This window comes from Micromesistius poutassou (assembly GCF_964030765.1).
Source record: "Micromesistius poutassou genome assembly, chromosome: 12".
NCBI lineage: Eukaryota > Metazoa > Chordata > Actinopteri > Gadiformes > Gadidae > Micromesistius > Micromesistius poutassou.
Genome location: NC_140282.1, coordinates 3080439 through 3100438, shown reverse-complemented (window position 1 = coordinate 3100438; position 20000 = coordinate 3080439). Strand labels below are relative to the sequence as shown.

General features: G+C 48.9%; 1 protein-coding gene across 1 annotated transcript in view; it reads left to right on the top strand.

The window, feature by feature from the left end:
• lrrc49 (leucine rich repeat containing 49) overlaps window positions 1-20000 on the top strand; it is a gene marked incomplete at both ends in the record, with an annotated part of 24720 nt that overhangs the window by 1112 nt on the left and 3608 nt on the right. Inside the window, 10 exons of the mRNA XM_084475878.1 lie at window positions 1-20; window positions 369-471; window positions 882-1085; window positions 1695-1761; window positions 4800-4943; window positions 10037-10098; window positions 12128-12275; window positions 14053-14136; window positions 15786-15961; window positions 16345-16440. The exon at window positions 1-20 is cut by the window's left edge and continues 172 nt beyond it. Coding sequence (XP_084332004.1) covers window positions 1-20; window positions 369-471; window positions 882-1085; window positions 1695-1761; window positions 4800-4943; window positions 10037-10098; window positions 12128-12275; window positions 14053-14136; window positions 15786-15961; window positions 16345-16440 — 1104 coding nt within the window. The remainder of the gene's footprint in view (window positions 21-368; window positions 472-881; window positions 1086-1694; window positions 1762-4799; window positions 4944-10036; window positions 10099-12127; window positions 12276-14052; window positions 14137-15785; window positions 15962-16344; window positions 16441-20000) is intronic.

Below are 20000 nucleotides of genomic sequence, written 5' to 3'. Positions count from 1 at the left end.
CCCCCCTCCTAGACACTCAGGTAGTCTACGCACCTGCCTTCCCCCCTCCTAGACCCTCAGGTAGTCTACGTACCTGCCTCCCCCCCTCTTAGACACTCCGGTAGTCTACGTACCTGGATCTGAAGAGCAGAGTTGTGTGGATGTTTTGTGTACCTATTTGTTCTTTACGTGTGTAGCCTATACTTGCTCAGGGCTGCACACGTATTTGCAGCCTGCATCTGAAGGAGCAGATGTTTTGTGTAACCTTCTGTTGTACTTTAGCTCTTTCAGGTAGGCTGCGTACCTGGATCTGAAGGAGCAGATGTTTTGTGTACCTTTTGTGTTGTACTTGTTGTACTACTTGGGACATGGTGTTGGCTGTTTCCCAGGTGATTCGGAAGAGTTGGACGAGGGTTCATTGCACGGGGTCCCCAGTACTTTGTTTTCCCGTGAGGTTGTGGGGTCCAGCTCTGAGCGGATTGACCTGGACAGGTAACGACGCCGTCTACTTTCTTCCCGTAATCGAAAACAATCTGAATGCATTCAACAGCTGCGAACGTTTTCTGCTGTAGCCTTTCTTTAATGAGGCCGGTCAGTGTGGCGTTAATCATTGTCTGTTCACAGCTGTCTAGTTCCGCTTAGTCTCACAAGGGGGCAGCAAAGGGCCGTAAAATATTGTAGAATATACTAAAATATTGTAGAATACGGTTTGAATGGCTATTTACATCAGATGCAAAATATCGTTTTGATTATGAGTAAATGTCAAATATGAACGTACATTTCTTACGGTCTATATTGATAATATATTGTATATGTTTGAGATCAGATGCAAAATATCGTTAATATTAAAAATGACTAAAAATGTTCTGTATATTGATCATGTATTGTGTGTGATGGCTCAGACGCTGTCTGGAGGCATGCCCCCAGCTGGGCTGTATGGACGGGCTGCGTCTGCTCAACCTGCAGCACAACCGCATCCTCAGGGTGCAGCACCTCTCCCAGCTCCAGCGGCTGGTCTTCCTGGACCTCTACCACAACCAGCTCTGTGACATGGCCGGGCTCGAGGGCCTGCTCTCCCTCAGGGTGCTGATGCTGGGCCAGAACAGGTGAGTTCACCTGGGACCGGACTGACCAATCAGGACCGGACTGTTGATTTGAACATTCATGATTATTGTTACAATAATAACCGTTGATCAAAGCATGCTTTTACATTGCTCTTGGCTCTGTAATGTGGCGTTTGACATTCAGCTTCCCGCTCCCGCTTAAGTTAAACAATACAACAGAGTTAGGTTGCCGTTGGCATTTCCAAGCACCATGGTAACCTTACATCCTCCGGAATGCAGTGAAAGGCAGTATGGGTATTGGTGAACAAGAAGCTACTGTAAGGAAGGGCCGAGCTGACCTCTCTCCTAATACCCTCTGATTCCTCCCACTGGCCTTCCTGCCCGGTGTGTTTCCCCAGTAACCTTAGACATTATAGTGTAAGGTTGGTGTAATGGCATTAGCTTCACAGGTCGATGAACAACAGGGAATTCATGTTTATAGTGAGCGTCAGATCAGGATACACAGTTCTGCATGATGGATTTCAGATGTGCACTGATCACATCACGTTAAAGACGCAGTAGATGGTGCAACATGCAGTGTGATTTTAAAAAACATTCACTTTTTTTGTTTTACGGCAAGGAGATTCATTCAACATCATGTTTTCTTTTCAGAATCCATAAACTGAGTTGTCTGGAAAACCTGTCCAAACTGGAAGTTCTGGATCTGCATGCCAATCAGGTATTCCCGGCTTGGACATGGGGTTGACTTGTAACGGAAGGTTGCTTGTTCGATCCCCGGCTCCTAGTGGAGTGTCGAGGTGTCCCTGAGCAAGGCACCTCACCCTAACTGCTCCCGACAATCTGGCTGTCACATTGCATGGTCGACTCCACCAGAAGGATCTGATTGAGCGCTGTTGTGGCGTGCCTGCTGCCTAGAGCATGTGTGTCTTCAGTGTCACTACATCAGTTGGGCATACTGCATGAGGCGGGAGGCTGTAATGTCCTGCTGTGAGGTTCAGCGATGGAGTCTGCTCCCACTCGCCTTTCACACCCACGCTGCTTGTACTCTGCCGTGCAGGATTAAAGCTGCCTCCTCTTCACCTTTCCAGCTCCTCTCGCTGACATGACACCCATTACACCGTCACCTGCACCACCTGTGAGGGACTTGTGACATGTGATCTGTTGTATCGTTGAGGGTGGTGAGGATCTTATCACAGAGCTGGGTGTAACTGTTGATTCCAGTGTCTACACTGCATTACATTTACATTTACATTTAGGGTATTTAGCAGACGCTTTTATCTAAAGAGACTTGCAATAATTACATTTACAAGTACAACAATATATCGCTGTCAGTACAGTAAGGATGTTAATAGAACCAAGTGCCAAGCACTAACAATTGTTAGGTTAACCCATTCCCCGTACACAACAGAGAAAGCTAGGATAAGACGCTACACAATGCTAAGTACTGTTTTAAAGTGCCAGGACGTACAACATACAATAAGTGCGTAAGAGGGTGGGGGGTAAGGGGGGAGGCTATGAAGAGTCTCTAGGTGAACTCTGAACAAGTGAGTCTTGAATTACAGCATTAATAAATTACAGCATTAATATCTTAAACGCTGTGCCATGTGAGTATTATGAATCAAAGTGAAGGCCATCCCGTAAGTGTAACATGTTTCCCCTGAAGCCTCCATAGAAGATGGAAGGGCACAAGATGCCAAGTGGCTTTAAAAGCACCAAGAAACTGAAGAGATCTCTTTGTTGTTTGCCTTGGTCTTTTTTCCACTCCCGGAAACGGGAACTAGAATCAAACAAACCTTCGTTTAGCGGTGCCAGCGGCCTGCGGGCCCTCCCGCCCACACCGCTCCTGAGAGAGCGGTTCTCCAGGAACCCGGTCAGGCTCGCTCCTCGTCTGATGTTGGCTGCTCCTCACTGTACTGGAACCCCCCCCCCACCGCACCGTGACTGGCCTGTGGCCCGCATGCGTCACCACAAGCAGCCCGCCTGGCATCCATTGTTAACTGGAACACACACTGCCCTCCACCTGTGTGTGTGTGTGTGTGTGTGTGTGTGTGTGTGTGTGTGTGTGTCCGTGTCCCATTCATCATCCTTATATTTAATCATATTACACGTCATATGAGCTCTCCTCTTTTGAAATGTGAGTGAGGTGTTGATGGTGCTGTTCTGCCATGCATTTTTTAGCATCTTATACACTTTACATCCAGGAATATTGTTATTTTCTTATTACAATGACCCATCAAAATACATGGGGAAATGCTCAGGGGAAATAAGCACCGCTGACAATAGATTCATTCTGTCAACTATGACTGCTATGAGGAATGAGTTATCACAGTTTCCTGTAAAAGACAGATAAACTCTCTTTGACCTTTTGCAAATTGCCCGCGTGTTGTGTAGCCATCGTTGTGTACTGCTTCAGCATGGCAACAGTGCACATATATGTTGACTAAAGCCAGCTTCAAGCGTCTGCTGCAGTGAGGGGGATGAGTGAGAGCAAAAAATGGTGTGGAGCCCACACAGTCCCCCCATGTCAAACCAACGCTACATGCTCACTTGAACTCATTAGCCAAGCCCATAGAGACGGCATCGTTTCCACAGCCTTCCCACAATGCACTGCAATTCACAAAGCCTAGGATTAATTAAATTGCAGTCCACATAAACATATTTTGGATACCTGACCCACACCGACGCAGGGCACCTCGACAGGCTTTGGCGACACAGGATCCTGAAACATTTTCTAATTCGATTATCCAATCTATTTTGGTGAGAGACGGGCATCAGAATGACGCAGATACGGTTTCGGTCGGCTGGCCCGGACGCAAGCTTTGATATCCACACTTTATTCTACGCAAGCAGTGGTTGGCAGAGTCAGCGAGCTCTTTGTCAGTCGTAGCCTGTTTCATATTCATGGAGCTGGGGACACTGAATCCTAACAACTGTAAATCCTTTATGCGCTAGGGCCGTGTTGTGTCGCCGTGGGTGGTCAGCTCCCAGCAGCTTAGATGAAGGGCGCTGCTTGGTAAGGGGCCAGCCTGCTGTATCTTCTGGCTTCTGCTGCTGCGTCAGTGAGCAGAGCAGGTGGGTAGAATATGGATGTTCCCTGGCCACGGCAACACCCACCCCCCGAGTCTCGCTGGCGATGCCATGTTTCATCCACTGTGTTTATCAACAAGCTGCGTTAAGGGGGCATCTATTAGAGAAGGCTGTTTGGAGCGAACATCACACATCAGGGCTTTTATTTTGGTTGTGTGGGATAAATCTTTTCGGTGCTGCAGTGTCTCTGGATATGTAAGGTTGGCAATTACAGCTCTTCCTCGTGGCAGTAGAATACCGCTGCACTGTGTGCGGCCACAAACATGTTTACTCTCCTTATGGTTAACCGGCCAGCACCCCAGCAAAGATTTAAAATGTTTTTCCTGTATGTATGTATGTAAACTATGGCACCCATTGCACTCCTGACCATCCCTGGAAGGAGGGATCCCCCACCCTGCGTTCCTTCTCAAGATTTCTTCCTTGCTAATTAAGGGAGTTTTTTCTTGCCCTTTGGGGTCTAGGGTCAGGGTCGGCCTGTTAAGTCCTTTGAGATTGTACGTGTGATTAAGGGCTATACAAATACAATTGAATTGAAAATTGAATTGATTTACTAATGTGTCTTTCCCTCTCCGTCACACAAACCTCTTGGGTTCCTTATTCAACGTGTTCTCCCAACACCGGCTGCCTGATGCTGATTGGTTGTTCCGTGTCCCCTGTGGTCCCGTCCAGATCACCAGGATAGCCAACGTGTCCCACCTGGGCAGGCTGCGCCTTCTCAACCTGGCAGGAAATGACATCAGCCGCGTGGAGAACCTGCGAGGTCTGGACTCCCTCACTGAACTCAACCTTCAACGCAACTGCATCTCCTCTGTGGTGAGGGGCCCGTCGCCACCTGAATTATTCACATGCGCCCTTCGTCTTGGAAGAGGATTCAGCAGCATTTCACCTCCATGATACATGAGCTGAGCTTTCCCTGTCTAATGCTCTGGCATCGTGTCATGCGGTGAACATTTTCAGTAATGTATGGAAGGACAGTGATGTGTACTGTACGTCACCCTGACAGGCTGAGGGGATGACTTATTGTATGGCGTGTACATCCTTGCAATACAAATAGAACATAGCATTGTGTAGTATCTTATCCTAGCTATCTTTGTTGTCTACTGGGAATGGGTTAACCTAGCGATTGTAAGTGCTTGGCCCTTGGTTCTATGAACATCTTTACTGTACCGACAGCGATATAGTGTTGTTTCTCTCTCTTCTGACAGATGTACTTATTGTAAGTCGCTTTGGATAGAAGCATCTGCTAAATGTACTGTAAATGTAACGAGTTCAGTGTTTGCATGCTGATGTCGCTACTCGATGAACATCGGGGGGGTCTCGACCTCGATGCATTCTCAGGCTGGCCTCCTGAGGGCTGTGTCAGTGTGTGTGTTTGTGGAGGCGGCTGGGCTGTGTCTGACCTGCTTCTGGGCCCCCGTGGTAATGCTCTGTACAGATGGACAGGCCTGGAGCTCTGGGCTGCAGCACTTTAAATCTGGTCCCGGGTTGTAAACACCTGAGTGGGCCTGAGTGGGCCTGTCTGCTGTAACGGCCCAGGTTGGCACTCGGCTCGGTGGGGGGGGGGGGGGGGGGGGGGGGAGGGGCTCCTGAAGAGTGGGGGTTGGGGAGTAGGTGCTCCTAAAGAGGGGGGGGGGGGGGGGGGGTTCACACGCATCACAATCATGATGCCAAGAATCACACCGTAATACTTTCACTATAACACACACACACACACACACACACACACACACACACACACACACACACACCTCTAGTGGTGCAGGCCAATATGTAAATGGTGGTGGAAGTGTTTCGGTTCCTGTTACCCAGGGAAAGGTATCCTAATACCCTCAATTACCCTCTTGCTGAAACGAAATATCCTGCAGAAACAACATCAATGAACCCGTGTCTATAGTGTACATTCAGAGACAGAGCGAGTCTAAACAGGCCGCTGCCTGCTAGTCTGCGTATCCCTGAACTCTGCCCTGCTTCCAGTCAGACTGAAAGACGTCACCTGGGTTCCTCTCCCCCGCTGCAATCCTCCCTCCACCGTCCTACTGGACACACGGTTGTATGTGTGCATGTAATTACGGGATGTACGGTTTTATTATGTGCTGTGGAGGGGGAAAGGGAACCCAGGTTCAGCAGTTTTTGCGGTGGCTGTCTCTCAAGGTGTTTGCCGCCTGCTGCAGCGCGGCTCACGAGTAAACACACACTCGTCCAGCTGGCGCCGTCCTCCAGCCCCCCAGGGGGCATCGCTCTGGGCTGGGGGAGAAACACACGCCTGGTTGTTTTAAGACCGGTCGTCATAATAGCATGCCCATCGTATGCCCTATTTTAAGATTTCCATTTTTCTGGGATTATGACATTTACATTTACATTTAGGGCATTTATCAGACGCCTTTATCCAAAGCCACTTGCAATGTGTGCATTTGTCAGAAGAAAGAGTAACAATAATATATCAGTCTGTACAGTAAAGATAGTGTCAAGCACTAACAACGATAGCTAGGATAAGATGCTACACAATGCTAAGAGCTATTTTTAAGTGCAAGAACTTACAACATACAATAAGTGTGTACATTAAGTGCCAGGAAGTACAACATACAGTAAGTGCGTACATTAAGTGCCAGGACGTAAAAAATACAATAAATGAGTGAGTTATGAGAAAGTAGGGTGCAGTTATTTATAACTCCATGTTCTCCCATCAAGTCTCCGTCCAGCTGGCAGTGTGTGTAGCATGGAGACGAGGTCGTGAACCACAGCAGATTGTACACCAGCCTAACGCCGTATTCACACTGCATACGTCCATTGACGGATCTCATTGACTTGGCATGGGGGCGCTCTCGAAATGCATTGTGGGTCCGTCCGTTCTGTCGGCTCCGTTGCCTTGCGTCAAAAAGTTGCGAGATGTTCACCTTTTCAGGCAGCGACGGATCCGTCGGCAAACTCAGATCGTGTTATTGCAAATATATACGCAAATACACTGTCACAATGAAATCACCTTTGTAATACAACCCAGGAAAACACATGGATATGTCAAAAAGCCCCCATACCTCCATTATCCGTCGACGGACGTGTACAGTGTGAGAGTGTGCAGAGTGTTATCCTCCTCTCCCCCGCCCGTCTCTGAGGAGCCGCAGCTCTCCTCCTGAGCACATGTGTTTATCTCTCTGGCAGAGGAGAGGTGCCGCGGTCTCCTCAGATGAACGGCCGTGCCAAAGCCAGGCCTTCGTGTGAAGAACGATGTCATTCAAGCTGTTGGTATCCCAAAGTTCACACACGTTATGCTGATCAGCAGTGCACGGCCACGCACACACATGTGCACGTACGCACGCACTCACACATACTCATATACACACACACACACACACACACACACACACACATTTAGGTACACACACACAAACATATATTCAGGATTCTCTTCTATGGCCTCTCCTGTCGTTGTCATTGTTGCTGTTGTGTAGTTGTTGTTTGAAGGTCCAACAACCCGGTGTGTTTTCTGTTTGGCAGCAGATCATCCGTGGCATGACATCACTCTGTCTGAGACAAAGGGGCTATTTTTAGACTCAGACAGCGCCGCGGCGAGCTAGGCTGCGGACGCTGAGAGACAAACGGCAGGCGTGCAAAGACAGGAGCCTCCTCCCGCCAGGTGCTGGGGCACGTTGTCTCCTCACGGCACGCACGGTACTGCCCGGCACTGCCCGGCACTGCCCGGCACTGCCCGGCCCGCCGACTGGCCTGTCCAGGTGCACGACTTCAACCACCTTTCTGTTGGTGTGGATGATGGGTTCATCTGGTGATTACTGTATTCTGTGCTGCCCTGATTCCTTTGAATTAATCACCCTTTGACGTCGGACCGTCGTCAGAGCGGCCAGCTGTCTGCCGTGACTTGGCGGGATCTCTGGCTTTATGGCACTGAACACTGCCCCTGCTGTCCAATCAGAGCTTATCTCTAGCACTCCAGGGGAGGGAGTGAGGGAGGGGGGGTGCAGGAAGCGAACCCCGGCCCGGCCTGGTCTGAGTCATAATGATACTCATGTGCCCACGAGTGCTGTTGTTTGAGTCTGAGACGTCACGGGATAGACTCCGCTCAGAACCGCTGTTCAATACAATACCACGATAATAGGAGTATTCATCATCGTATTATCTGATAATGTAACCCTAACAAATCCTGGTTCAAACACAGTGGGCAGGAGTGTTAGCAGTAGGGTCTCCTTAGTGTCCGGAACTGCAGAGCAGGAGGAACAGGGAGTCTGTTAACTCAGAAACACATATGATGTGATGCGGTGGGAGGAGACTGGAGGTGTGACATTTGAGTTGGGCTGCATTCCATGTGCTTAAGGTGCAGATGTACTGACGGTACTGTACTTCTTGCCGTTTTGTCTTCTTGCCCTTTTGTCTTCTTGCCTGCCTGCCAATCAGGCTGCTTGTCTCTGTAACTAATTTTAGTGTCTCTGCATTAGCTGGTCCCTAACACGCCCCTGACTCTGATCTCTGGGTTGGCTTGTCATCCAAAGTTGCAGAATTGCAGATTTGACATGATGGTGAGCTGGTTGTGATCATAACAGATCTGAATCTGATCATAACAGTTTATTAGTAACACAAATCTGTTATTCACAGTTCTGACTAGCGGAAAAGAGGCTGACGTGTGTATTGTGATTAGGCATACAGAGGAAATTTGACTCCTGACTGGTTGTGGGATGTTTGGATAAGTTACTGTTGTGGTTCAGAAAGGCATATACCTAGATACACCATTATAAAAAGCCCTTTAGTTATAAATCCATATTAACTACTGATTGATAACTTCAATCTCAATATGAAGGAGAGAAATCCAGTGATTTGTGTTTCCGCCCTTGTATACTTTACTATACTATACTGTGTATTTTATACTCAGTTTGTAGTCCTAGCTGTTTTAGATCTTTTGAGATGAAAATGAGCTGTGATGCTATGTCGATGGTAGTGTGAGGTTCCAGCCCTTGAATGTACAGGTCGCTGTGGGGTGACGTTTCTGTGGATGGCAGCTTTTGCTAGGGGGGGTGGGATGGCAACATGCCCTGACACTTCACCCAGTTCCTCACTACACTCTTCTCACTCTGCTACACACAGACACTCACACACACACGCACACACGCACACTCACACAAACACACACACACACACACACACACCCCTCCCTGGTGCCCTGCCCCTGCTGTCGGGGCTGTCATCCCGTCAGCTGGTGTCGCTGGTTGTATGTGCTCTGTGCTCTCTTGTGGGGCCAGCTGCCTCCCGTTGGGCTATTGATCGGCTCATCCGGACGGATGCTGAACCCTCATTCCTTGCCTGAACAATGCAGATCTCCATCGCTACCACCTCTTGTTCTCTTCCGTCGATTTGCTCACTAGCTAGCTAGGTAGCCAGCTAGGTAGCTGGCTGTTGTGTGTGTTTGCATCTACAGTGAGCCTGGGAGTCTCCTGCAGCAGCAGTTCTCTGCATTAGCGCAGCACACAGCTCTCTCTCCCTCCCCTCCCCCTTCTCTCTCTCTCTCGCTCTCATCCTCTTTCCTTCTCTCTCTCCTCTCCTCTCCTCTCTCTCTCTTCTCTCTCTCTCTCTCTCTCTCTCTCTCTCTCTCCCTCGCCCTTCCCCTCCCGGTCGGTGTGAGGCAGTGTGTGCGTGTGCGCGAGCGCAGGGCAGACAGGCACGCATGCCGGAGCGACGAGCTGCAAGGTGACACAGAGAGAGAGAGAGAGAGAGAGAGAGAGAGAGAGAGAGAGAGAGAGAGAGTGAGCGGCGCGTTATTATGGGCAGCTCTCTGATACCCGCTCGCATCCGCCGACACCTTCTCCCGACCACAGCCCGCCTCCATCGCTCTGCAGCCTCCCTGTCTCACCCCCTCTCCTCCCCCTCTCTCCTCCCTCCCTCCCTCTGCCTCCCTGGGCTTCTAGACGGAGCTGGAAACCCTCCCCTGCCTGCAGCGCCTCTTCCTCAGCTGGAACAACATCAGCAGGTAAGAGTCCCGCCGCGACGCTACCTGCTAGCCCAGGCTAGCCCCAGGCTAGGCCAGGGTAGGCCAGGCTTGGCCAGGGTAGGCCAGGTTAGGGTAGGGATGGAGAGCTCCCGGCTCCCCCTCCCTGGGCTCCCAGGCTGGAGCCTGATGATGGCCCACACAGACAGAGACCCCATGCTGTTACCATGGCGACATGTGTGCAGTCCGATGTGCATGATGAGGTGGGGAGTGGACAGGCGCGATAGCAAAGGTACAGCTTTTAATACCAGCGATGCAGGGCTAAGCAGGAGGCTGTGTTGTGATGTTTGGCGGCAGCAGCAGAACCACGCCCTGTGTACCCCTTAATGCAGACCCCCCCCACCCCCGTCAGCTCGTGATGTGGTCTGGGCTCTCTGGGCTAACTTCACACTGGCGGGCTGTCAGATGTGTAGTTAGCCTAGTGGTGCTAAGGGCAGGTAGGCTAGCTACAGTGGCCCTAGCAGCCCAGTAAGCACCGTATATTCCACCCAAAGGAGTGGCCTGTGGTTGGGATTCACAGGGTACCACAGTGTCACCGCCCACTGACTGGAGCAAAGTCACCTTGTGCTCTGAATAAGTGACATCCGAGCTAGCTCCCACACTGCTGGTGGTGGTGCGTGCGTCTTGTTGTCGTGTGTTATGCTAGCAGTAGACGGCTTCCAGGCACTCAGTCCCCAGGTCAGATGTAGTCCTGAGCACAACGTACAAATAAACAATGTTCACTGTTGATTTGATTGTTTTATTTGACTGTTATTTGTGAACCGAATCTTCCTGTTTATGTTGTTTTTGTTTAATCTAATTCTGTGGCCATTTGCTTGACAACACGCGATACAAACGCAAAAGTAAAGATATATAAGAAAAGATTTTCACCTTCAGTCTCAGAATCTGGAGAAGGTTTAATGAGATGTTTTCAGTTTTTATGCACATTGGGCACATCCCCATATGCATTAGTGCCAGCTTCCAATCCCCTGCCAGCGGTGAACAGAATAAGAATATAATAATAATACGCTTGTTTTCATTTTTCGTATTGATTTCATTCTCACTCAGATCAAAATACAGCCAGGAGGTGCCAAACCGAAGAAGTAGTTTTATTTGATGTCACTCAATATATGACATCTCGTATGTTGAGTGACATCACCTGCCACACATTTCAGCCAATCAGAAAGCTGAGTTGCAATGCTCCTCGCGGGCTGAAATAAATGTATGATTAGCATCAAAACTAATCTGATCTGAGTCCTTATGTTGCTTGAATGAGGCTTTATTTCCCTCAAGGATTTCCAGCTGACTCATTCTTGGAGGTAATTATCCCAAGTAGACGTAATCATTACCATCTTATTGACACGGTCTTCACTCGGCCCGCCCACCCACAACACACAGCCGTTTGCCACAGGCAGCCTCCTAATGGCGCCATGGTTATATTCTCTACTTTTCCACGGTGCTGCTGTGCCCGATTCAAAGAGTTTCATGTTGTTTCTCATGAGCTCAGTGTTGAGTTAAAGGGCATCCAAATGTAGACTTGGGATCTTCTCTATACAAACTCACACAGCAGATGTGAGTATGTATATGTGTGTATGCATAAATTTCATTTACATTCAGGGCATTTAGCAGACGCTTTTCATCCAAAGCAACATACAATAAGTACCTTGTCAGAAGAAAGAGAAACAACAATATATCCCTGTTGGTACAGTAAGGATGTCCTCACCTTACTGGTGAGGCCTACACCGTTGAGTGTTACCATAGTACCAATTTGATCCAATACTTACAGTATACTCTTCATGACACACTGTACATAAGACCCCGAGTCTGGGATCCTTAGAACATCAAACCCATTTATAATAAGCATAACGTGACTATGTGTGCCAACATTGTAACGAAATGCATTTAGATGTGAATGTTGAATCCGGAACCATGTTGACATCTGATGGTGGTTCTGGTAGCCTGAGTGAACCCCACAGCGCTGTGCTGATGGAGGCTAACCGGTGATGCTCTGCTGTTGTTGTTGCCTCCTCAGCTTGGCAGGGATTGCCGGCCTCGGAGACTCCTGCCCTCTCTCTGAGCTCACCCTGGATGGGAATCCTGTAGCCCTGGAGACATGGTACAGACAGGCCGTCCTGCGCTGTGTGCTTCATCTCAAACAGCTGGACATGAAGCGGATCACAGTAAGCTTCCCCCTATCTGTTGGTGTCCCCCCCCTAGTAGCTAACGTAGTACCATAGCACTCCAGTCACGACCCAAACTGTAACCCCCCTATGGACACTTGAGCGGTGGCTGGGGACTGCTGCTTCACGTCGGTTGCACTGGTAACTGGCAGCTGGGCCTAGGTTATTAACTGGTAAATGGACTGAATTTATATAGTGCTTTTCTAACCAATGGTCACTCAAAGCATCTTACAATTATTGCCCACATTTACACATGAAAACACAGACGGCAGAGTCAACCACGCAAGGTGACAGCCAGCTCGTCAGGAGCAGTCAGGGTGAGGCGTCTCGCCCAGGTACACCTCGACACCGAGTTAGGAGGATAGGGGGATCGAACTAGTAAACTTCCAGTTGCCTGTCAACCCGCTCTACCTCCTGAGCTACTGCCATGTTATTACTCTGACTGAATAGTGATACTGTTGCAGAGCTGTGGTCTGATATTCTATCTGTGAGTACTCTCTACATTCTTCTATGGGAACGTTTGACTGAACCAAACGCAGGCGGAGCTTGGTGCCAGCATGTCCTCATGGTCTGTCAAGACGGGCAGCCTCTGAGTCAAGTCAAGTTTCTATCTGTAGCCCTTAATCACATTTAGAGTTTCAAAGAGCCTGTTCTACATTATACATGCTTATTATACATATTATACATGCTCATTCATACATTCTTCATGAAGTTTTCCTTCAAACGAACATGAAAGAAATCCTAAAAAGCAAGAGGGAAAAGCAACGCGTGCGGGTTGTGTAAAACTTCACTGTAGGCCATAAAGGAATGTTTGTATTTATCATATAGTAGTATCATTCCTGACTTTTTATTTATTTGAATCACAATTTACATACATTAAGCTTTTAGATTTGGGTTTTTTGTGTGACTGCACCAACCCCATCTCCACGAGTTTGACTTAAATCTATGTTGTAATATCGCTGCAGGGGAACTTGCCGCTTATTGGGCTTTGAAGATGAAGATTTGTCTCTTCCACTCCAATATTGAACACTTGCCTCTGGCAGTCCGTCGGGTCAGGATTACATTGTTTGAGATGGAAATCAATCTCTGCCTGTCAGCAGATTTTCTATTATTTATGAATGGTTTGAGAGCAGTGGTGTCAATGTGCAGGGTAGTGAACTAGCTCCCCTGGCACCTGCTTTATAAATGCACTATGGATTATTTCAGAAGCTTAACTTAGAGGTTAAAACTGCAGCTTCCACTGTAGCTTGAAGCTGTTCATGGCTGCTGCCGCTCTTCTGTTAGAAAGTGACTAGTAGCTATATACAATGTATTGTTATTCATATTAGTAAATTGATTGAGGCTAGCAGCTTGCGTGTATTGATCCATGCTGGGGCCGCGGTCTCGGCGGCGCAACCCAGAGAGCGGAGCTCCCTCCAGCGCTCATCTGGCACTCTCAGATTGTGTCGGCAGCAGCAGTGTTGCATTCTGGGAGCTAAGTGCTCGCGTATCACTGATACCCAGACCCAGAACCCCAGACAGATTATCATGCGATGCTGCGGGCTGGTGTGGAGCCTGGTCGCCAAGCTCTCTCTGTGATGCGTCATGCCTGCACTAGCGGTGGACAGTGCGGCGAACGCACTGCATCTGAGGTCTCTGTCTGTCTGTCTGTCTGTCTGTCTCTCTCTCTCTCTCTCTCTCTCTCTCCCTCTCTCTCCCCCTCTCTCTCTCGCTCTCTCCCCCTCTCTCATATGTATGAATGGAGCGCGGGTCTGATTGTACCGTCTGTCTGTTGCAGGACGAGGAGCGGCGCATGGCTGCTGTCCAGGCTCGGAGAGAGGAAGAGAAGAAGAAGGAGACGCACAAGCAGGCGGTTCATAAGGTAGCGGACCCATTACCCCCGGAGACTGTAGCTTGTGAATGGATTTAACCGCTGGAGGCCACATCCATTCTGCTCTTCACTGTATGTCTTCTTATGTTGATGTTGATGGTAGTTATGAGTTAGCAGGGAACAGGTCTCAGGTCTTCAGAAGGTCCCAGCTCAGTTATGGACGCAGGAACACAACGTTGGTTTGTCATGCTGTTGATTTTGCGCGTGTGACTAAAATCCAATGCATGCTTTTAGCTTGTCATATGACATTAGAATTATAGTGACTGTAAGTAACCAATCGGGCGGTAATTAATCTGACCTTCTAATCTTGTCTTTTGAAACGTTTTGAATCTGTACAGATTTTTTGTGGGGGATGTGTTCAACGACTCTGGTCTGTGGTTGTGTCGAATCTGGCCCACATACAGGATCACCATAGCAGGGAGGCACAGATCCGGTCATGGTGCCTCATGGTTCATTGTGAGATTGTAAGGACTGTGCTTTGAAATCAGCTGCGGTGGAGGACTCCCTGCTGTGTAGCGAAGAGTTCCTGTCTATGTCTGGCCAGATGATTAATAACCTGAAGGGGGATGTAACAGGAAGGTTATGTGCTTGCAGAGACTGCAGCTCAAAGGGACGCTCTTTGTATTTCATCCTCACACAATAAGAAGTATAGTGTTCTTGTATCCTCATATGAGTCTGTGAATGAGCGTGTTCCAGTGCCTATGCATGCATAAGTGTTTGCATTAGGTGTGTGCATGTAGTGTGTGCATACATGCAGTGTGTGCACGTAGTTTGTGCATCCAGTGTGTTCATGTAGTGCGTTCATGTAGTGTGTGCGTGCATACAGTGCGTGCATAGCGTTACAGCAACTGTGCAGCAGAGCTGGTACCTTGTTGATGTATTGACTGGGAGTGTGTGCTCATCGTCTCGCTGCAAGAGAAAGTGAAATTTCATGGGATGAATGTTTCTTCAGTGTGGGATTTACAGTGGATGACTCACTCAGCCCCACACCCCCTGCATCTGGGTGGGCCGCATTCCTCAACCTATCGAAACTGAACGCTGAATGATTTGAGGGGAAAACGGGCAGAAGCAACATCCTTCTCTTGGCGAGAGCAGCCGTACGCCCAGATCAAAGGCTGCAGTCGGCCGCATTACAGAGGGAAACAGATCTGTTTGACTCGCGCCAGGCCTTTTTTTTTCCCCATAATCCCTTGCTTCAGTGGTGCTGGCTCTGAGAGAGGACAGGTCCGGTACGGTTGTATTGTTACATGAACAATGCTGCAGGGAAGTCACATGACGTAAAGGGGACATTGGAAAAAGGAAAGATGGGATGATGCACAGCTTTGAGGTGTCCCAGTGAATCTGGTTCACACACAGTTCAGCATCGGCTTAACTGAAAAAAGAAACCAAAAAGAGTCTATTTTTATTTTTGACAGCTTTGGGTTGTGGTGTGCATTCTTCTTCTTCAAAGAACTGTCATCTGAAACCTGCTTTGTCTCCTTTGTTTCTGTGTGTGTGTGTGTGTGTGTGTATGCGTGTGTCTGTGTGTGTGTGTGTGTGTGTGTGTGTGTGCATGTGCGTGTGTGTCTGCATGCATGTGTGTGTGCGTGTGTGTGCATGTGTGTGTGCGTGTGTGTGCGTATGTGTGTGTGTCCCTCCAGGAGAAGCGGCGGCTGGCCATCCGTAATGCGGCCCAGCAGTGGGAGGGGGTCCGAGCCAGCCTGGAGCCCCCTCCTCACAACGGAGCCAAGGAGGAGGTCAGTCCGGAGAACAGCCCCGCCCACAGCCCCGCGCAGACCAATGGCATCGCGCAGGAGCCCTCACCGGACGAGCCAAAGTAAGGAGCGGCGTCTTCGCTCAACCAGCTAGCCGTCGTACATAGCGGTAGCCCAGTCGCTCGTTGGCATGACGACGGTCAGTCGTCATGCCAACGAGCGACTGAGCTAGCGTTAGCTCAACCAGCTAGCCGTCGTGTTTAGCAGTAGTTCAGTCGCTCGCTGCCATGGCAACATCCAGTCGTACTTTTGTTACTGGGATGTAAAACATTCAGTTCCCATGTCATTGTCCTTGGCTGGTAAAGTCTCAGTGATTTGTGTGGGAACACACAGAGGTTGATTTATAGGCTTTGGCATCAAACATCTGTATGTAAAACTGTTGATCTAAATGCATTTTGGATGTGTTGTTGAGAGAATATTGTGATTAAGTGCTCTTTTCTGTCAGGCGTGTCAGCCCCCTGTCAGGACCTGAGAAACCCACCATCGCTAGTGAGAACCGACTCCGAGTGACCAGCCGTCCCAACAGCCCCCGAGACGCCAAGTAAGACACCCCACACACACGTACATGCACACATGCACATACACACACACACACACACTCACACACACATGCACATGCACATGCACATGCACACGCACACACAGACACACACAGACACGGATACAGAAATACAGACACACACAGAAACACACAAGCGTTGTATTGTTGTATTGTTTTGTTGTATATTGTGTCAGAGGGAAACAATTTGCTCTCCTGGTCGCGGCTACAAATGCAATAAACCACAGCCTATTGTGATTCTGTCCTTGGTTTGGTTTTCAAACAAATAGCGTAATATGAGTTAACACAGAGGGGGATATTTGTTATAGTGGATCTATTCTGTCCATAATATATTCACGGGAGACCCATGTGTCACACACACACACACACACACATGTTTTGTTCTAGCCCGTTGTGCTGCTTAGCCTAACCGCCATCAAACTGTCATCATCACCCCTGCAAGTGAACTGGGGTCTGCCATGCGGTCGGCCATTGTTGTCGCCGTCTAACATGTCGTGGTTTTTTTTGTAGTTATCACTGAGTAGACAAACTGTGAGTAACCTTCAGAAAATACAATCCCATTAGCCTTTAACATGTGATGTTGCGGTGGGTTTGTATCAATACACATGCTTTCAGGCCATTGTGGCTCCACAAAAGGCCTTCTGCAGAACTACTGAGAGACGGGGTGGCAGGAGGACAATATGTTTCTCTGAGCAGTGTGATGGAACATGAGATCAAGTGTGAGGCTGTGACTGCTGCAGCTCCTAGACACACGCAGTCTATCGGCTGGGGATTGACTCGACCAATAGACACCAGACTGAGGGGGCATCATTCACACACTTAGTCTGCTGGAGAGCTCATGCATATATAAATATAATTTTTTTGTACCATTATCTTATTACCAGATCTAATCTCTGCTTATCCTGACTGTTTGATGAGTTGATATACCATTGCGTTGTGAGGTACGGCTCACAAAACATTATCATCCTCCATTCCAATTGAAACCGTTGTAGCGAGACTAGAAGCATCCACCTTCCACTGAAGCATCCACCTTCCACTATAGAGCGGTGCGCTGTTATTTTCCCTGTGTAGGAACATTGTATTAATAGTTGGTACAGGAGCCCTGTTGATGCCTCTGTGATACACAGCCCACAGGGTGCACCTGAGTGTAGTACTGTACCTTTTGTTCCACTCCTCCATAGTCCTCCAGGTTCAGCTGGCTTCAGTCTGTCATCCTCGCATCACACTGCTGATGTAGGAGCGATGCACCGATGAATTCACAGACACCATATCAAGAGCTCATCTTGTGAGGTACATCTAGACATTTAAACTGGAACGGAGGCCTTGGCAGCTGGGCCATCGAAACTTTCTTCTGCTCAGCCGTTACTGTTGAACCCTGAAAAGGGGATCTTCTCCAGTTAAATGGACCTAATTTCTACAGCACTTTTCTAACCAGTGCCCACTTAAAGCACTTTACAATACTGCCTAACGTTCACCCATTCATACACACATTCACGCACCGACGGCGGTGTCAACCATGCCAGGCAGCAGCCAGCTCGTCGGGAGCAGTCAGGGTGAGGTGTCTCGCTCAGGGACACCTCGACACTCAGCTAGTAGGAGCCGGGGATCGAACTAGCAACCTTACGGTCACCAGCCAACCCACTCTACCTCCTGAGCCACACGTTCGCCCAGTTCACAAAGGGTTCTGAGTGGCCAGTGGAGGTCACACCCCTCTACGCCACATCTTTATCTCCGGATGGAGATAAAGATGTGGAGAGAGACAGAAACCCTTGCCAACATCTAAAACCTAGACGATAGATTCTCAATCCTTTGATATTGATTCATAGCGATGATGACGTCTTCGTGTACCATCTGATTGTTGTTATTGGTGTTACTTATGTGTTTGTTGGGGCAGAGCAGCACCTGGCTACGGTTTTGGTTTGTGTCAGCATTCCAAAGTCGTTCCAGTTTATAGCTTGCTGACGCTGCAATAACCACTGAAACTCCCTCATGACTAAAGAAAAAAATGGTAACCACAGCGAAGAGAGAAGTGAAGTGAAGTGAGAGTACGTGTGTTTGTGTGCGTGTGTGTGCCTGTGTGCCTCGGTGCGTGTGTGCCTCGGTGCGTGTGTGTGTGTGTGTGTGTGTGTGTGTGTATGTTTGTGAGTGTGTGTGTGTGTGTATGCCTGGGTGCGTATGTGTGTGTGTGTGCCTGTATGTGCGTGTTTGCATTCATGTTGATTGCACTGCAACCTTAAATTGTGTGTAAGTGTATCAGAGTTTGTGAGAACCTTCTCAGAGAGCAGAACGGTAACCTGATAGCGTCACACCGTAACTGCAGTCTAGATTCCACCATACGGACACACACAATGTATTGAGGACCTGAGATCCAGAGAGATGCTGCTCATTGGGTTTCCTTTACAAGAGGGAAATGGATGAAAGGCATTAAGAGTATCCAAACTCAGATCCTGAGCCGTCGGTTCCCCAGCGTCGCTGTCAGACCAAACACCAGCCGCACCAAGAGCTTCCAGCGCTCCGGGGAGAGGATTATGTTGTTCTACAGAATTCTGTAAAGCTCTTCTTTTCTGGCTGGAGGGGGGGGGGGTGGGGGGTGGCTGAAAATAGCCTCTAACTGAATGATGATATCACAGCAACGGGATCCATTTCCATCCTCCAGACTACTAATCCCATCTTCTGTGTCTCCTCCTGTATCCGTTTGTCTCCTTGCCCCTCTGTTCGGTGGTTCTCCCTCAAAGGAGCTCTGGCCTGGCGGTCAGTCAGCGGGGGAGGAGGGAGGAGGAGATGGGGCTGTGTAGAGTGTGTGTGTGTGTCGCGTTTCCAGTGGTTTCACCTGGTTTGACTTGACTAGTGTTTCTGTGTTTTTGTGCGTCATCTCCCTGTTTTGCCGTCCACCCGGTCCTGGGTCACTCGAGGCCTTAGCCGTGATAGATCTGGGGTATGGGGAGGTCTCCATTATTAAAGGGTGATTCTGGGCCCAGTGTCTGATTGATAGAGATGGAAAGAAGACCACCATCTTTGGCCATCGTGTCCTTATCAATAGGACACTGTTAGTAATATTTCTGTTTTAAAGCTTTAATCTTTAAAAACAAAACAAATTGTACCCTCATTTCCTCCTTCTCATGGATTCTGGAAGTGTCTTGTTTGGTCGATAGTCCTCAGAAAAAGAATCATTAAGGTGACTAACCAACACGGTGCTACTCAATAGACTAATGCCTCTGCTCTCAGGGTGTTTACTGTCCTGCTACACACACACACACACACACACACACACACACACACAGGGAATAAATCCACGCTGTGTGGTGGTCTGACCTGTTGCTGACCGGGTCTCCCAGGCTGCCACTCAGACGCGGCGGCCCAGTTCAGGGCCTGATGTCAGGAGGTTCTCATGGGCCTCCAGCTTATGATGTAAGGGGAGAGGATCAATCCGGGCCCAGGAATGCTCCCTCCTCTAGGCTTTGGTTTTAATCATCACAGAGCCGGCCTCTTCGTCATTGAACTTCAACGGCTCAATTCCGAATCGGGAGATCCAGTCTGAGATC